This window comes from Emydura macquarii, unplaced genomic scaffold (assembly GCF_026122565.2).
Source record: "Emydura macquarii macquarii isolate MOO-44397 ecotype Brisbane River unplaced genomic scaffold, CSIRO-AGI_Emac_v2 contig_691, whole genome shotgun sequence".
Taxonomy (NCBI): Eukaryota; Metazoa; Chordata; order Testudines; family Chelidae; genus Emydura; species Emydura macquarii.
The window spans coordinates 8,703,470-8,718,944 of record NW_027130828.1 but is presented as its reverse complement, the minus strand read 5'-3'; the positions used below and the strand labels follow the sequence as shown (position 1 = coordinate 8,718,944).

The following is a 15,475-nucleotide window of genomic DNA, read 5'->3' as shown; positions in this document are numbered from 1 at the left end:
ATGATTTTATCTTGAGTTTCTTGATAACTAGCGTTTTCCTTAAAGCCTGAGCTCCCAGAAACAAGGGAATATTTCATAATCTGAGCTTTCTTTCTTTCTTTTTTTTTTTTTTTTTTTTTTAAAGTTTCTAACCTTAATGGTTGCAGAGAAACGCTTGCAGATGTGATGCTGGAATATCCTGAAGGCTCAAAACCCAGAAAGTATATAAAAAGAACCCAAAATTAATTCTTTTTTAAAAATCTTATGATTTGTAAACTAATCTCATGATTTTGGGTGTTTTAATTCATTACTTTTGAACATTTGATGTTGGCTATATTACTTCCATCCTCCACCAAAGTTCTCCTGGTTAGCACAAAACAATTAACTACAGCTGCAACAACAAAAAAGCAAACAATTAAAAAACCAACAAAATGAATTTAAGAAGTGTAAAACAATGAACCACTAGATGTATATTAAAATATAATGGGCTTGATTCTGTTGTCATGTACATCTGTCTTATGTGTAACTCCACTCACTGCTGTTGAGTTATTCCTGATGTACATCAGCAAAACACAGAGAAATTCAGGCTCAATGATTCTGTAAGCACTAATTTTTTAAATGATAGGTTCTATCTTCCTATCTATTTTAGGATTTCTCCATAATTTACATCAGCACATCCCAGAAAAAAAAGAGATCTCCAGGTTCGTTACCAGTATTAAAAGGAAAATAAAGCAGAACAATATGGTACTAAATGGGGCACTGACCTGACAACCAGAAGACACGAGTTCTGTTCCCTCCTCTGCCGCTGATCTGCTGTGTGACCTGGGGCAAGTCACTACCTCGCTCTGTGCCTCTGTTTCCCCCTCCTGGGTCCTTGAAAAAGGCAGTACATGTGAGGCTAGCCATGTGTGTCATTGGAAGGCACCCAACTATGGCAGTAACGGGGATGGTACGAGAACTTGAACAGTAAAATGTGCGGGTTTGGGGGATGCCATGCAAGGGCCTGGAGGCTATGGGCCGAGGTGCGCCTGTGAGAGCTGCATGCAGGACTTGGGGCAACAGGCTGAGGGATGGGGGCAAAAGCAGGGGTGCTGTGGGAGAGAAGCCAGTGAAGGGTCTGGAAGCTGTGGAGAAGGAGAAGGGGCTGGAGCAGGAGGACCCAGGCAAAGCTGGTGGGGGCTGGGGGCTGAGGTGGAGGGTAGCCACACCAAGGCCACAAAGCTGCCAGGTCACGTTGGAGGAGTCGCAAGGGTCTTGGAAGGGGGGAGGGGAGGCTATTGAATGTCAAGAGTCAGGCTGTTCCCCCACATCTCCCCCACCCCCTTGCAGTCTGGCTGGGAGCCGGTTGTTGCTATAGGAACGGTTCTTCCCCGGAACCTTGGTGCTGCACCCGGCGGGGCTGGGGGAGCGCATTGGGGAGCTGACCCGGAATTGGGGGGGCCGGGACGGGGTGAGGGGCCGGCGAGGCGCGCCGCGGCCGGGGGCTGGGGGAAATGGCGGCCGGGGGAGGCGGGGAGCAGGGCTCGGCTGTGCTGGAGCTGCCCCGCAGCCCGCGGATGGTGTGTGTGGAGTACCCGGGCCTGGTGCGCGATGTGGACAAGATGCTGCGGACGCTGGGAGGAGAAGAGGGGGTGTCCCGGGTGAGGGGGATCCCCTGGGGAAGGGGGTGTCCCGGGGAACCCGGCTGCCCGGGGGGAGGAGGGTTCCTGGCAGGTTGCAGGCCCGTTGGTGGGTTTCCTGGCTATGGGGCTCCCTGGGGGGAGAGGTTGTCCTGGGTACGGGTCACCTGGGTCAAAGTGGGGACGGGCCAAAGGGTTTCCTGGGGGAGGGAGGGGTTGGTGTGCGCTGGGTAATGGGGCTGGAATAGGGGTGATCTCGGTAGGAGTTGTCTCGGGTGAAGTGGGAAGGGCCTGGGGTTTCTCGGGGAGGTGGAAGGTGTCCTGGTTAAAGGGGGACTCAAAGGGAAGGAGGTAGAAGTTATCCGGGGGGGGGAGGAGAGAGAGAGGATGGCCTTGGAGATGTTAACTTCTGGGGGAGGCGGGAACGAAGGTGGGTGTTGCGGATAAGGGGAGCCCTGGGAAGAGCGTCCAGAGTTCTGAGAAAGGAAGGATGATCCCGTTCAGGGAGCTCTTTCGCTGTGGGTGACCTTATAAGGTGGGTGTTTGGATTAGAGTGGGGCTCGGATAGGGGGATTAGACTGTAGATGGGGAGCTAATGCCCTGGATAAGAGTACAAGAATCTCTGGCTCTGGGGTAAAGAGACTTGCCCTGGGCTGGTGCCCCATGGAAAGGGGGGGTGGTCACTAAGGGAAGATCAGGATAGCGTTTTGGTGTGGAGGTGGACTTGGGGGTGGGGCATGACTCAGAGGAAATTTCTGTGTGGGTTTTTTGGACGAATTTTACATTTAAATTTTACATTACATTGTGCTTTTGGTAATGTAGATCTATGCAGACCCTGGCAAAAGGCTTGAGTTGTACTTCCGCCCCAAGGATCCCTATTGCCATCCTGTGTGTGCCAACCGCTTCCCTACATCCTCCATGCTATTCAAGGTAAAGAGGAAGATCAGGAGGAAGCGGCTGGAGGCTGAAGGAGAAACCCAGCAGGAAGTCACATTTGAAATGGAAGTTCTTGGGATTGTCACCACTGTTTACAAATTTCAAGGTAGTAATTTGATCTGCATATATGTGTGGAGCAGTGACTAGCAGTGCTGATGGGAAAAAGGCAGTGCTCCCTCTTCTTGAGTCCAATAAACAGTGTGTTCAGAAATCCCTGCATGTCAGCCTTACAGCATGTGTACCTCAGGAACTCAGTGTGTGACCTGGATTTGATATCATCCTACATCTGTATTGTGACTTAACAATACATTGTTCTCTCTGCTGTTGTATTACATTTAAGATAAGGAAATAGAAATTATGATGTTTGGAAAAATGAAAGTTGGACAAGGCTTATGGAGTGGTTTTATTAATGCATATAGGGGACCATAGTGCAGTTTCCCAATGTGAATTAATATTTAGCTCATCTAACTTAGCGTAGGAGACAGCATCTTCCCTGAATGAGGTGTCTGAGAAAAGGAGAACTGGGAATTGTGCGGCATATTATTGTCTCTGCTACACACTTTTTTATCTTGACTTTTCCTTCCTCATAGGAATGTCTGATTTCCAGTACCTGGCAATGCATTCTGGACCTGATGGCAAACAGATCTCTATGTATGACAAGATCTTGATGCTCAAACCAGAGAAGGAGGAGTTCTTCAATAAGGAATTGCCCCTCTACATCCCCCCACCTATTTTTTCACGTCTGGATACCCCTGTAGACTATTTCTATCGGCCAGATATACAACACCGGTCAGTGCCTTTTCTCGTGATGTAGTAAGTAGTTACATTGTCTCGTGAATGAACAGAGGATGGAAACCTTTTACTGGGCCAGCATATCACCTATAAAATCTGAGTTTTCAGGTTCACTGGGCTATCCCTTCTTCATTACCTGAAGAAGCCTCCTGTATTATAACTGACATGGTTCGCTAGAAAAGGATCTTTCAAAATGGCCTCTAAGAAAAACTGATGGGGTTGGATGACCTTGGGGGTCATGTCGCTAGTATCAGGCAGTGATCATATTCATGACCAAAGCATACAATGCTTTTGTTTTGTTTCTTTGTCCAGAGTCCATTTGTGTAATTGATATGAGAAAAAACCGATTTAAAATAATCAATATCCCACTGATTCTTTTGTAATGTGGAATCTGTGCTCTTGAAACAGTAGAGCAGCTTTTTAAAGTATTTCAGTCATATGCCTCACTAGTGCAAGCTGCTGCAACTGCTCCATGCCTTCGTTATATCTCTCTTTCTGTCTTAGCTTGGTTTGTTTCAATACAATCTGGACAAAAATACTTGGAAGGCAGTGTGTGCTAAATGGAGCTCTGAGAGTCAAGAGCTATGCAACTAGCAGGCTTGTAGTCTTGGGCAAGTCACAACTTCTTTCTCTTTCCTTATTCTTGGTCTCTTGTGGTACATACTGTATAGAAATGCAAAATATAATTATTTTAAATAAACAGCATGGTCGTGTCATGGCACCATGGTAGTGCCAGGCACTCGGATGCTGCTACATTGATGGATGTGACAGAAGAATCTAAATAGTTAGAGGGTGGAGATAAGGGGTTGCTCACTTCGCGCATGTAGCCTTTTAAATTGTCTCTGGTATGAGTTTACTGGACTTCTTTTGAATCTGGAAAGAAAATGCCGTTGTCACAGAGAATAAAAAAAGAAACAAATGGGTAGAAGGTATACCGTAGGGAAGTAATCTTGCACCAGCCTCCGGGGATTACATAGAGGAGCCCTACAGAGAAACCTTACAGGGTTGAAGAGAGAGCCATTGATCGGATCATGTTTGGGGAAATACAGTTTAGTGGATAGCACTGCAATCTTGCCACATGTTGCTTTCAGGCAGTCTCAAAACAAACAAACAAACAAAAAAAATAGTCTGCACTATCCTAGAGACTTGTATGTAAATGTGGTTCTTACTGGGAAAGGACTAATGTGATTTCAAATCTGTTTGTAGCAGGGGACTTCCAGCTTGTGGAAGCTCAAGATTTTGAGAGAAAGGAAGGCTGGCCTCCTAGGGAAGGTTGTGGACTAAGATGCTAGAGACCCGAGTTCATTTCTCACTCTGCCACAGACATCCTGTTTGATTTAGGCAAATCCCTTGTCTGTGTGCTTCAGTTCCATATCTGTAAAATGGGGATAACAGCACTTCCCTACTCACAAGTGTTCATGTGGATAAATACATTGATAACTGTGAGGTGCTCCACCACTGAACTGATGAGCCATATCAGTACCTCAGATAGGTTTTTCCCTCAGAACCATAGAGTTATGACCTCACCATGCTGTCATTTTCCATCCCCTGCAATCTCTTCCCTAAAAGCCTTCTGTCCACTTAAACCCAAACTAAGCCTATAACAAAACCTTGAAGATTTTTTTTGTTTTAAATTTCCACTCTTCTCCCACTATTGAGATGCAGCTTGAGACTATTTGGCAACTTCTTTCTCCATAAAAGTCTTGATGGATGAGCCCAGAAATCCCATTTTACTGGCTCTTTTAAAGCTTTTAGTTTAATCAAGCACACTTAGAGGGCTCCCAAAGGAAACTTTGGGGGGGAAGGTCTGTTGCATCTAGACAGAAGAGGCAAAATTCCCACTGCTCCCACTAGTTGGACACTGTATGGTAACATGAAGTGCTATCACTTAGGTCTCTTGGCTGGCTTCCATGTATTTCCAGTGGATTGGAGGGAGGTGGAGAGTGGTGCAAGTGCAAATACCACATGTTGTTCAGTTGACATTCACTGGAGCTGTTTGCTTCTGCTACTTTGTTTGTTTTGCCATAAATAAAAACGAAATCTGGGATGTCTCCCACGAGAAACATCTTTATTTTTCTCACCGTTGTCCTTCATTTGGACGAAAAAGTACAAATATATACTGAGTCCCAGATGGAATTTTTAACTACTTCACTGCTTCACCTCCATGAATGTCCCTGTACTCTTGGTGACTATAGTAATAGGAACTTTGAGTGGGTACCCATGGAAGCTAAGCTAAGCTTGCCTTTGTGGATTGAAAATTCTGATTAAATGACTAAGGTGTGAGGTTTGTTTCAGGTCAAATAAGTACACCGAAGCTCAGTCCTAGGGAATTTGGACATGGATCACAGTTTTCTCATTGGAAAAGTGGTTCTCCAACTTTTTCACTCTGGACCACTCCATAAGAGAGTTTTTCATGGTGACCTGGCTGGGACATCATGTTTATTAGGGACCCAAGGCAAAAGGCATGAAGACAATCCACTCTCCTACCTAATTTAAATCCCCCACCATCACTTTTCCTGAGACCAGAAAATAAACTTAATTTCCACCTGTTTCAGGGGAGGCCATTCAGTGTGGAAGAGAAGGAGGAAGAAAGCATGATTAACACCTTGCTTTGCTTCTTAGGGATGGCTACAACAATCCCCAGGTGTCTCGTGAGAACCTGATCGGCCTCAGTAGGGCCCGTCGACCACACAATGCCATCTTTGTGAACTTTGATGATGATGACATCCCGACTAAGCCACTAGAGCCCGCGGTGCAGACCTGGAAGAAAGTGTGCACTAATCCTGTGGATAAAAAAGTAGAGGAAGAGCTGAGAAAGGTACAGGCCAAATCTCGGGAACGGACTGGGCCAAGAGTAACTCCAGTGGACAATGTGGGAGAAACTTCACAGGCCGCCTTCAGTGACTTTTTTGTTCCTGGAAAATTGCCATCCACAAGGATTGATTTTGTGTATCTGTGTTTAACATTATTTGCAGGCTTCCACAAAGCCTGTGATGGTGAATGAGACAGAGTGGTCTGATAATTAGAACACGGAACTGAAAGCCAAGACCCCTGGGTTCCGTTTCTATTTCTGCGTCATATTTTCTGTGTGATTGTCAGTGTTTTATCCCTCTCTCTTTCTTGATTTATAAAATGGGAATAGCACTGACATACCTGGTTGTAATGTTTAATGTTTGCCAAGTCATTTGAAATCTTCAGGTGTAGGGTGCTATAGAAATATTAGGTCTCCAGGACACTTACATTTCTCATTGCCGAGAGTTTTAAGGTGCTTCATGGTTTTATGAAAATTCTGTTGGCTTAAATGAAATGAAGGAAAGGGCATGGCTTAAACCACCAAGGAGAAGCTACAGTTATCCTAAGTTTCTTGAAACTTGAACAGCCGATGGTGCATCCATTACCTTTCTCCACTTTCCCGAGTATTTCAGACTTTGAGTGAAGTAAGTGTTCATAAATGTGAGATGTATGGGGCAAAAGTTTGTCCAGGAGAAACTCCATTAAAGGCAGTGGATGTCGTGTGTCTGAAACACTATCCACCGCTCTGAAAATGTATCCCTTAGTGTGAGCATCTGATGTGAAACCGTATCTTTCAGTTTGCCTTAGCCTGACCAGCTCTCAGGCCATTCTGGAGCAGAGTCTTATCTATGACACTGAATTTTCTGGTGCATGGTTGTTGATGGGGCAGGTCGCTGCCTAAGAGATGAGATCGTCAGAGATAAAAGGCAAGCTTGTTCCTTCACTGTGCCACCATCCCTTAAATAAGGCTTCTTTTTACTTTTCTCTTGACTGCCATCATACTGAACTGTAGAAATGTTGCTGACAGCTTTTAGTCGGGGCCAGAGGCTATAATAAAAAGCAGATTCCTATTAGGAAATCAAAATTAGTATTAGTAACTCTTACTTCCCACTTTGTGTATTTCTTCAGCTGTTTGAGATTCGTCCCGTCTGGTCTCGGAATGCTGTAAAGGCCAATATCAGTGTCCATCCGGACAAGCTTAAACTTCTGCTACCATATTTGGCCTATTATATGGTGAGTCTCTTTGTATACCTGCTTTGGCAGTTTTGTTCTTATCTGATGCAGGCTTGGGGGCAAAGAGATGAGAGGACCAGCTGAATGTCTATGGATAATTCTTGGTTATCTACCGTTCAGACCCCACTGTCTGATACCCAAAGCTTTGCATTACATATCCTTAAGTAGACGTTCTAGCCTTTTTTTGCAGGGAGGGGAAGGAGGTGGAGAAAGGATGAAAATTTTTCTTCCAGATGGAACCAACATATACCTAGTTTCCAGTTAAAGCAATGTGTGATGCAGTGGCTTTGTGCGTCTATTGGCTCTGGTCTGTCTTGCAGTTATGGTAACAAATGGTGAAATTGACTGTCCTTCTGGAAAGGCTTGCAGGAGCCCTCAAAAAAAGTTTAGTGTGAGCTTTGGACTTCATTTCTAAAATCACAAATACAATATCAGCAGCATGCAGCCTTCCTTTGCCCTAGGTGAGGTGTTCAATGTTTCTGTTAGAAGAGGGTGAAGAAGGTGAGAGAATCTGTAAAATAATTTGGGGAAACGTAGCATTCATTAATGGCACTCTGCAGTTCTGTACTGTCTCCTGTAACCCCACATCCTCTGTGTGTCTGTGCAGCTCACAGGTCCCTGGAGAAGCCTGTGGGTTCGATATGGGTATGACCCCAGGAAACATCCTGAAGCAAAGATTTACCAAGTCCTGGACTTCAGAATTCGCTGTGGAATGAAATATGGTAAAATGGCCCAAGCAAGACAGACTGCATCTCTGCTTCCTAGTCCGTCTGTCTCTGCAGCTCTTCTGTAATCTCTTTCCATTTGTTTTTAAACCTTCCTCAAGCTTTCTGTGTGATGGAAGGTGAGGGAAAGGAGGTTCATTGTTTCTGAACTTCTTTCCCTAGAATCTATGGGGGCGTCTAATAACCCATGTTAGAGGAACAGAAGGGACTTTTATTTGGCCACTGGGTGTGTTCCAAGCCTAACAAAGAACTGCTCAACTTCCTTCTTATGGCCAAAACACAAATGCATATCAGTGGGATATCTTGCTATCTTCCCTCTCACTCCAGAATCTGCTATAATTTCAGAAGGGAGATGCATTTAAAATGCCACCTCAGGATCCAGTTCTTTGTCCTTTCTTTGGTTTCCAGAAGGGAGAAATTGGGTGTGTGTTACAAGGATGACTTGTCCATCTAGCCAACTAATGCTGGAGAAGCAGTTTCTTAAAAGATTTAGTGCCACTAGCCGGGAAAGCACCTAAGTCTTGTGCAAAATGGACGAATGTGCATTATGAACTCAAGAATGCATCTGACTCTTATCCATCCTCATTCCCCCTGCAAAAAAAAAAATCCCACAGTGCTGTAGATAACACAGTGAGGATTTAAGATTTTTTTTTAGCGTATGCCATTGCATGTTTTCGGTTTATGTCGTTGTAACACACCTAGGGTGTGGTGTTCTTACTGATTCTTTTGGCCTATTTAAGCTTAATGCAGTGCTCAGCTCTGTACAAAACACCTTATATTGCATTTTGGTACTTTAGTTTCATACGGTCCCTGCAGTAAATGTGAGTGGGTTTCTATAAAATAATGATAGTGCTTTTTCTTCAAGGATCTCAGCACTCTTCACAAACTACTAAGTCTCTAAGTATTATTATACCCATTTTACAGAGGGGAAAATTGAAGTGAAATGACCGTGTGGTGAGTCAGTAACAGGACCGGGAGTGGAACCTCAGCATCCAGTGCAGTGACCCTTACACACACCTTCCCACATTGTCATGTTAATTAACTTTATTTCTCTGATCTTTCCCTCTCTCCCTCTCCATCCCACCAAAATCAACACACTCCATTGGTTGGCTCTCCTTCCAAAGCCCCATCCAACACCCCCTGTTATAGAAGTTGGAGTATTCTACGGGATGCTGGTCTCTGTTCAAAGACTGTTTTCTTTTTTGGCCTCCAGGTTACGCCCCTAACGACATGCCAGTGAAAGCAAAACGCAGCACGTACAATTACAGTCTTCCCATTACGATAAAAAAGCCAGGTATGCTGAACAGGCAAAGGGTTGAGAAGGGTGCTCAGCTTAACTTGGCTTCTTCATTTCTTCCTTTCATTGCTGTGGGGGGTGAATAGAATACATTGCAACTTATTTCAGTTGATTATTGTGGTTTCCTTTAGCTATCTCAGGTCACGATATGGTGTTCTATTAAAACCTGTGGAAGTGTTGCTCATTGAGGCATGTCTTAAGACTATTGTATGTCCGGTTTGTAGTCTGACTTGTTAATGGAATGAAAAATGAACATTTACACTAATATTTGCTGTGCTGGCTATTTTTCTGCTGCCAACAAGTTGAACTGAAATAGAGAAGCAACCAAAATCCTACACTGTGCCATGAAGTGCAAAATATTGTACAGTTCAGGAATCTTCTTCCTTTCTGTCTTTCAGTAAGTCACACAGTCAGCGTACAGGACCTAAAACACGGGCTAGACACATCCAATGCATCCAGTGCGAAAAAAACTGCCTCCAGCAGGTACAAACTCAAAGTAGGTATTACTCCCTTTTCCCAAGAGCTTGGAATGGTATGGTAGGAAGGGGTTTTGATTTGTTTTGTCACTGTTTTGGGGGCAGTGTTGACCCATGTGGGCTGTGGACATTGATACAGATTTTATTTGGAGCTGTAAGTGACTAGCTAAGAAGAGCTCAGTAAGCCTGAAGGCTTGTCTTACTTTGGTCCAATAAAAGATATTGCATCTCCCACCTTGTCTAGCTATCCTTGTGGCAGACTGGCTTTATCTGGAAAGTCAGTAGTAATCCACACCACTGCAAAGTTTCTCTGCTGTTGTTTTAATGTCTTTTCGAAGTATAGAAAGTCAGGTTTCATGCTTTCGGCCCTTGCCTTGAATGTGACTTGCATTGCATTTCAGGAAGCAGGTTGTGGAGTGCTATGAATACTAAAGTCTTAAGCCCACTCTGGAGTGTTTTCAGATTGCTCTGGAGAATCCAGTAAAGCAAAGGAAATAAGGAAATCATTTTCACCATTCTTCATTTTCCTCTAATGGCAATTTCCCCTCCTCTCCCACTGTTCTGTAGTAACAAACTATGGGGAATCATGTAACTGTTAGTGGGTGTGGATGGTTTTCTCCACAGATTTTTGCTGTGTTAGTTCTGGTTTCTGTGTCCGACAAGTTGCAATGGAATTCTGCTGCATCCATAGTCTGACTCGGTCATCTGGTGCACACGACTCATGCGCTTTCTCACACTTGTCTTCCTGCCCTGGAACTGAACTCATATAGGAATTGCCTGGCTCCTGAAATAGCTCTTAAGGAAGTACCTCTCATCTATGGCAATGTTGTACTGTTGCCTCATGTCTTGGGTGTAGAAATGATTTGAAATGCACATTGAATCTCTCTTTCTTTGCCTTCTCCTAGGACTCCATCTATATCTTCCAGGAAGGAGATCTGCCTCCATATCGACAGATGTTCTATCAGCTGTGTGACTTGAATGTGGAGAGGTACTGTACCTGATTAGCTGGATCTTTTGCCCAAGGAAGATTTTGCAAATGCTCAGATGATTGATTGCAAATGCCACCATTTGTACCCAATCTCCTTTCCCCTGATACTTAGAAGACTCCTAGTTTCTCAACAGACAGACTTTATTTACATTGGAAATTCCTTTCCAGTAAAGTTGTATGAGCTACCAAAATATACTTTCCCAACATTTGTTTTGGGCCTGATCCCAATCCATTGAAATCAATGGGAAAACTCCCATTGACTTCAACAGGAGTAGGTTAGGCCCTACTCCCATTGTATAAATAATAACCTGAAGAAGAAAAAACAAATTGTCACCTAATTCTGGGGAAATGTGTTGTTACTTTGGTTTGGATTTGCATGTAGATATACACCCATATAGGTTTAAAAATATACACTACAGACATGTAATGTAACCAGCAACTAGCCATCACATTTAGCAAAGCATTTAATTTACAGTGTTATTTCCCTTTGCAGTCGTAATCTGCTTATATGTTACAGAGAAATAAGGTAGACGTGTAGTTGAGGTACAATAGGCATGTAGAACAAAGCACAGCTAGAGAAACCTACTTGAGAGAAAAAATATAATCTAGAGATCAAAGCAGAGGGCTGGGATTCCTATGGTTCTGCAACTGACTTTTGCCATCCTGGGTGAATCACTTAATCTGTTTGTGTAAATTGAAAATAACTTTCTTACCTCACAGGTGGCTAGCAAGTAGAGCTGAGTGAAATTTGACATTTCTGTCCTGTGGGAAATTCTGATATTTCAACATGTTTTCATCTCAGACCCGGGACAAAATGTTGGAATATCCAAATTTTTCACAGAACAAAATATTCTGAAAAATGTTGATTCTTTATTGTTTAAACCATTTGAACAACCACACTGATTTGAAACAAAATGTTTTGGGTCATTTCAACATAATGAAATATTCTGATTTGGATTGAACCAACCTGAAAACAAAATATTTGTTTTGATTTCTTTCACAATAAAAACTGAAAAACTTCAGCAAAATTTAAAATTTTCCAGTGAAACATTTCAGTTTTGTAGAAACTGCTTTTTCTGTTGAAAAATTCCCAACGAGTTCTACGAGTGAGATCTGATGTTTGTAACATACTATGAGATCCTTAAAGGGAAACCACTACAGAGTTTATTACTCTGTTTCATGAATACAGCCCTGAATCACTCGCCTTCCAGTGACACTGAAAACTATGACGGCAGGAGTTTTAACTCATGGTAGGGCCACCAAAGCTGGACAGGTCAGAGGGCAGGGACCAGATGAAGGAGCAGTCTATTGACCTTCCAGGTTGGGGGTTGAGTGATATGCCAACAACCTAGCCTCATGAAAAATTGAGTTATAGAAACACAGCAGTGTGGCCCTTCAGGCAAACAGCACGATTGACAGGGATGGTGGAGCCTTGTTCATGGCCTAAGTGATGTTTGACAGCATAGGGAGGGATTCAAATCTGGTTGCAGGAGGCTGACTCTTTTCTTGCCTGCCATTTAGCTTGCAGAAAATCATCCATCGGAATGATGGCGAGGAGACAGAATGCACAGAACGGGACGGGTGGTGTCTTCCAAAGACCAGTGATGATCTGAGGGATACCATGTCTCTGATGATAAAGCAGATCATCAGATCCACAAGACCTGGTAAGGATGCCTCTGGGGTTTTGAGCATTGGAGGATATGTTACAAAAACTTTTCCAGACATTGTGGGGTGTGGTGCTGGGAGCATGTTGAGTCACAGTGTTGCTCTTTGCAGTGGAGCTGTCTGTTCATTTCTTGCTGTAGATCCCCTTCTCTTGTGCTAGGAGGCTCAGTCTGCCTGGTTAGACGTAGGTGCTAGATCCCATGGTTCTTCACATGCAGTGTTACGTGGTATGCAAGTTGATGTCATCAACCTGAATACTTGCAGGACACCTGCTTTTCTTAAAGCAGTGCTTGTTAGGCCATTAGAAAAAGACTCAGTACTCTGTGAGACTGGGAAAAGGTAACTAGATTTTGCCACTTAAACACCAGCAAAGTGAATGGAGACATGTGAGTATGAAACAGCTGGGAGTAAGAACTTCCCTTCTTTGCCTTCCCAATGTCAGTCTCTAGGTTTTAAATGTCTTCATTCTATGGTACACTTGCTGATGTTTTTATAGTTGTTCAAATTGGTGGCATCAGGAAATGGAATTGTGATGCACGATCACTCTAAATGCAAAGCCTCCTGCCTTTGTTCTGTTAGAATTCCTGGAGTCAGAAAACTGCTTTTGTTTGATTTTGATTTGGTTTTGTTAAGGTGCCTGACGGTGACCATGATCCGCACTTCTCCATCTTCTTTGGGCTGGCTCTTTTAATCTTCTTTGCAAACATATCCCTGGTTTTAGTGAGGAGGGAAGTAATGTTGACATCTTTTCTTCTCTCTCTTTCTGGCTAAGCTCTGTTTTCAAGTACGTCGAACACTAAAGATGGCAAAGAACAGCTGGCGTACGACTCGGGAGAGGATGAAGATGATGAAGAGGAGGAGGACTTCAAGCCTTCTGATGGGAGTGAGAATGAAATGGAAACAGAGATCCTGGACTACGTGTGAACCTGTGAGCAAGCAGGATAAAGCTGAACGGGACTGTGGGACTTTCGTTCCTCGAGCCTTTGTGGATGTGGAATCCTGACCAGGGTTTCCGGAAAGCAGAGCTCACTCTAAGATGCTAAGCAGACACATTAAGCACACTAAGCAGACTCATTACACCAGTGCTCTGAATATACAGGCATTAAAGACCACATTTTCATTGGGCTGGGTTGACGAGCATTTGTAAAGATGGCATTGTGGGGATGCTGGACCATTGCCAATTCCAGGCTATGTGCATGGCTGGCATTTACTGTGGCAGTTTTTCTGGTCAGAGAGGAGTTAGCTGGGATTTCACTTGCTCTGTTTCTCTTGGACATTATATTATTGTGTCTTTTCCCTTCCCTCCCTGCACTTACAAACTGCAACATCATTCTGATCCCATCATCAAAGGGATCTACACTTCCCTTGGAGACAATATAGGTGTTCGTAAGAAAGCCACTATGAAGATGTTAGTTTACTGTCTCTTCGCAGAAGTTGAGAGCTTCTTTATCCTTGCTAGCTCTGATATATCAGAGACTTCAACAAGAGCTGAATCCACCTCAGATCAGAGGCATTCCACTGGTCTCTTGCACCCAAAGGATTAACCTTTAATTAGAACCCCTGCAGGGAATATGTGGAAGACACACAATTCTAAACCTGGTGTCTGGGTTGGTGGGAAAAACTTCAAACACAATTAATTCTGCATTGAGAACTGCACAAACACGGTCATTGCTGATTCTTAATCAAGGGGCTGTGGAGAGTGTCATTCTGGTTGGCTAAAATCATATTTGGAGTGTATCCAATGGGACCTGTGCAAGTATCTGTAACAAGTTTGCATATGCATGAGAAGCAAACAGTAATTTCTCTTGGGGAGAGTCCAGCTCCCCCCAAAACAGAACTCCTTCTCTATTTTTCTAATAAAACTCTTCCTTTTTCCAACAACACATTCTTTCCTGGATTTCTGTATAGTTATACATAGTACAGCCGAGATCCCCAAAATGATTTTGAGTCATCAAACATTTTGGTAAACTGGATATTCATTAGGTAAGTGATTCTGATTTGAGAATTTAACTAAGAATTGGATTAAAGGAGTTAATCTAAACAGAATTTTTCTAGGTGCCTCCATATAAACTGAGACAAAGATACAGGGCAGGTTGGTAATTCACTTGAAGTAAGAAGAAAAACCTGAACTGGATTTCTTTGTTTGTTTTTTCCCTGTAAAACACATTCTGATTGGGTCCACATCATCAGCTTTGATGGGTAAAGATGAGTGTTCAGGAAGGCATTCCACACCTCACAGTTACTGGGATGTATTGCCTTTTGCTCTTCTGAGTGGGAGTAAAATATTCTTTGTCCATTGACTGCATCTTCTGCATTTGATCAGCTTGAGAAGTTGGAAAGAAAAGCAGTAAGAAGGAACTCCTATTAGAAAAAGACTTCCATGGCTGTGAATACACTTCTCCAGTGATAATGTATGTTGTCTCTGCCAGGCAATGTACTCCCACAACTTTGCAGTCATCAGCCAACTTTTGACTCTGCTCATCAGGAGAGAGTGTGGGGACAGAAACAGACAATGCTGCTAAAGCTTCAAATGCCTGAAGGCTGGGCCTCTGGCTCTGAACATGCTATTTGCTGAATTTCTGACATTCTATCATAGAAATTAAAGATTTCTTGGGACCTGTTGAATCTTGTTTTCTCCATCCTCCAATTCCCAACCAGTGCAAGATTATTCCCTTGCCTATAGTATATTTTCTAACACATGCTTATAGCCTAACTTTAAAGGTAACTTACATGGGCCTTCTTAAGGAGTCTTTTCCCTTCCCCCCTAGAAGTGTTATAGACATGGAACTCCTAAGGTTGGCTTCCAGCCCATAACATCAACAGCTGGAGGTTTCACATGCTCTAATGCCAGTTATCTACATTTTCAACCATGAAATAAATGATTTGGCTACATCCAGGTGAATCACAGGTGCATGTGGTCTCCACTGGTGCACACAGCAGTAAGGGGGGGTTACGCAGAGCTGCATGGGCAT

General features: G+C 43.6%; 1 protein-coding gene across 1 annotated transcript; it reads left to right on the top strand.

Annotated features, from left to right (window-relative positions):
- Window positions 1-1,460: 1,460 nt before the first annotated feature.
- On the top strand, window positions 1,461-15,367 carry GTF3C5 (general transcription factor IIIC subunit 5). Its single transcript, XM_067541891.1, has 11 exons — window positions 1,461-1,619; window positions 2,421-2,640; window positions 3,125-3,323; window positions 5,949-6,144; window positions 7,248-7,352; window positions 7,960-8,074; window positions 9,291-9,371; window positions 9,773-9,870; window positions 10,756-10,838; window positions 12,360-12,502; window positions 13,276-15,367. Exons 1-11 carry the CDS (start codon window positions 1,473-1,475, stop codon window positions 13,425-13,427), a joined length of 1,539 nt encoding a protein of 512 aa, XP_067397992.1. The 5' UTR covers window positions 1,461-1,472; the 3' UTR covers window positions 13,428-15,367.
- Window positions 15,368-15,475: the final 108 nt, after the last annotated feature.

Excerpts from the sequence above, each read along its gene's own strand:
- GTF3C5 (XM_067541891.1), top strand. The coding sequence starts at position 1,473 with ATGGCGGCCGGGGGAGGCGGGGAGCAGGGCTCGGCTGTGCTGGAGCTG. Across the intron at positions 7,353-7,959 it reads CATATTTGGCCTATTATATG|CTCACAGGTCCCTGGAGAAG; the intron begins GTGAGTCTCTTT and ends GTGTCTGTGCAG. Across the intron at positions 9,372-9,772 it reads CATTACGATAAAAAAGCCAG|TAAGTCACACAGTCAGCGTA; the intron begins GTATGCTGAACA and ends TCTGTCTTTCAG.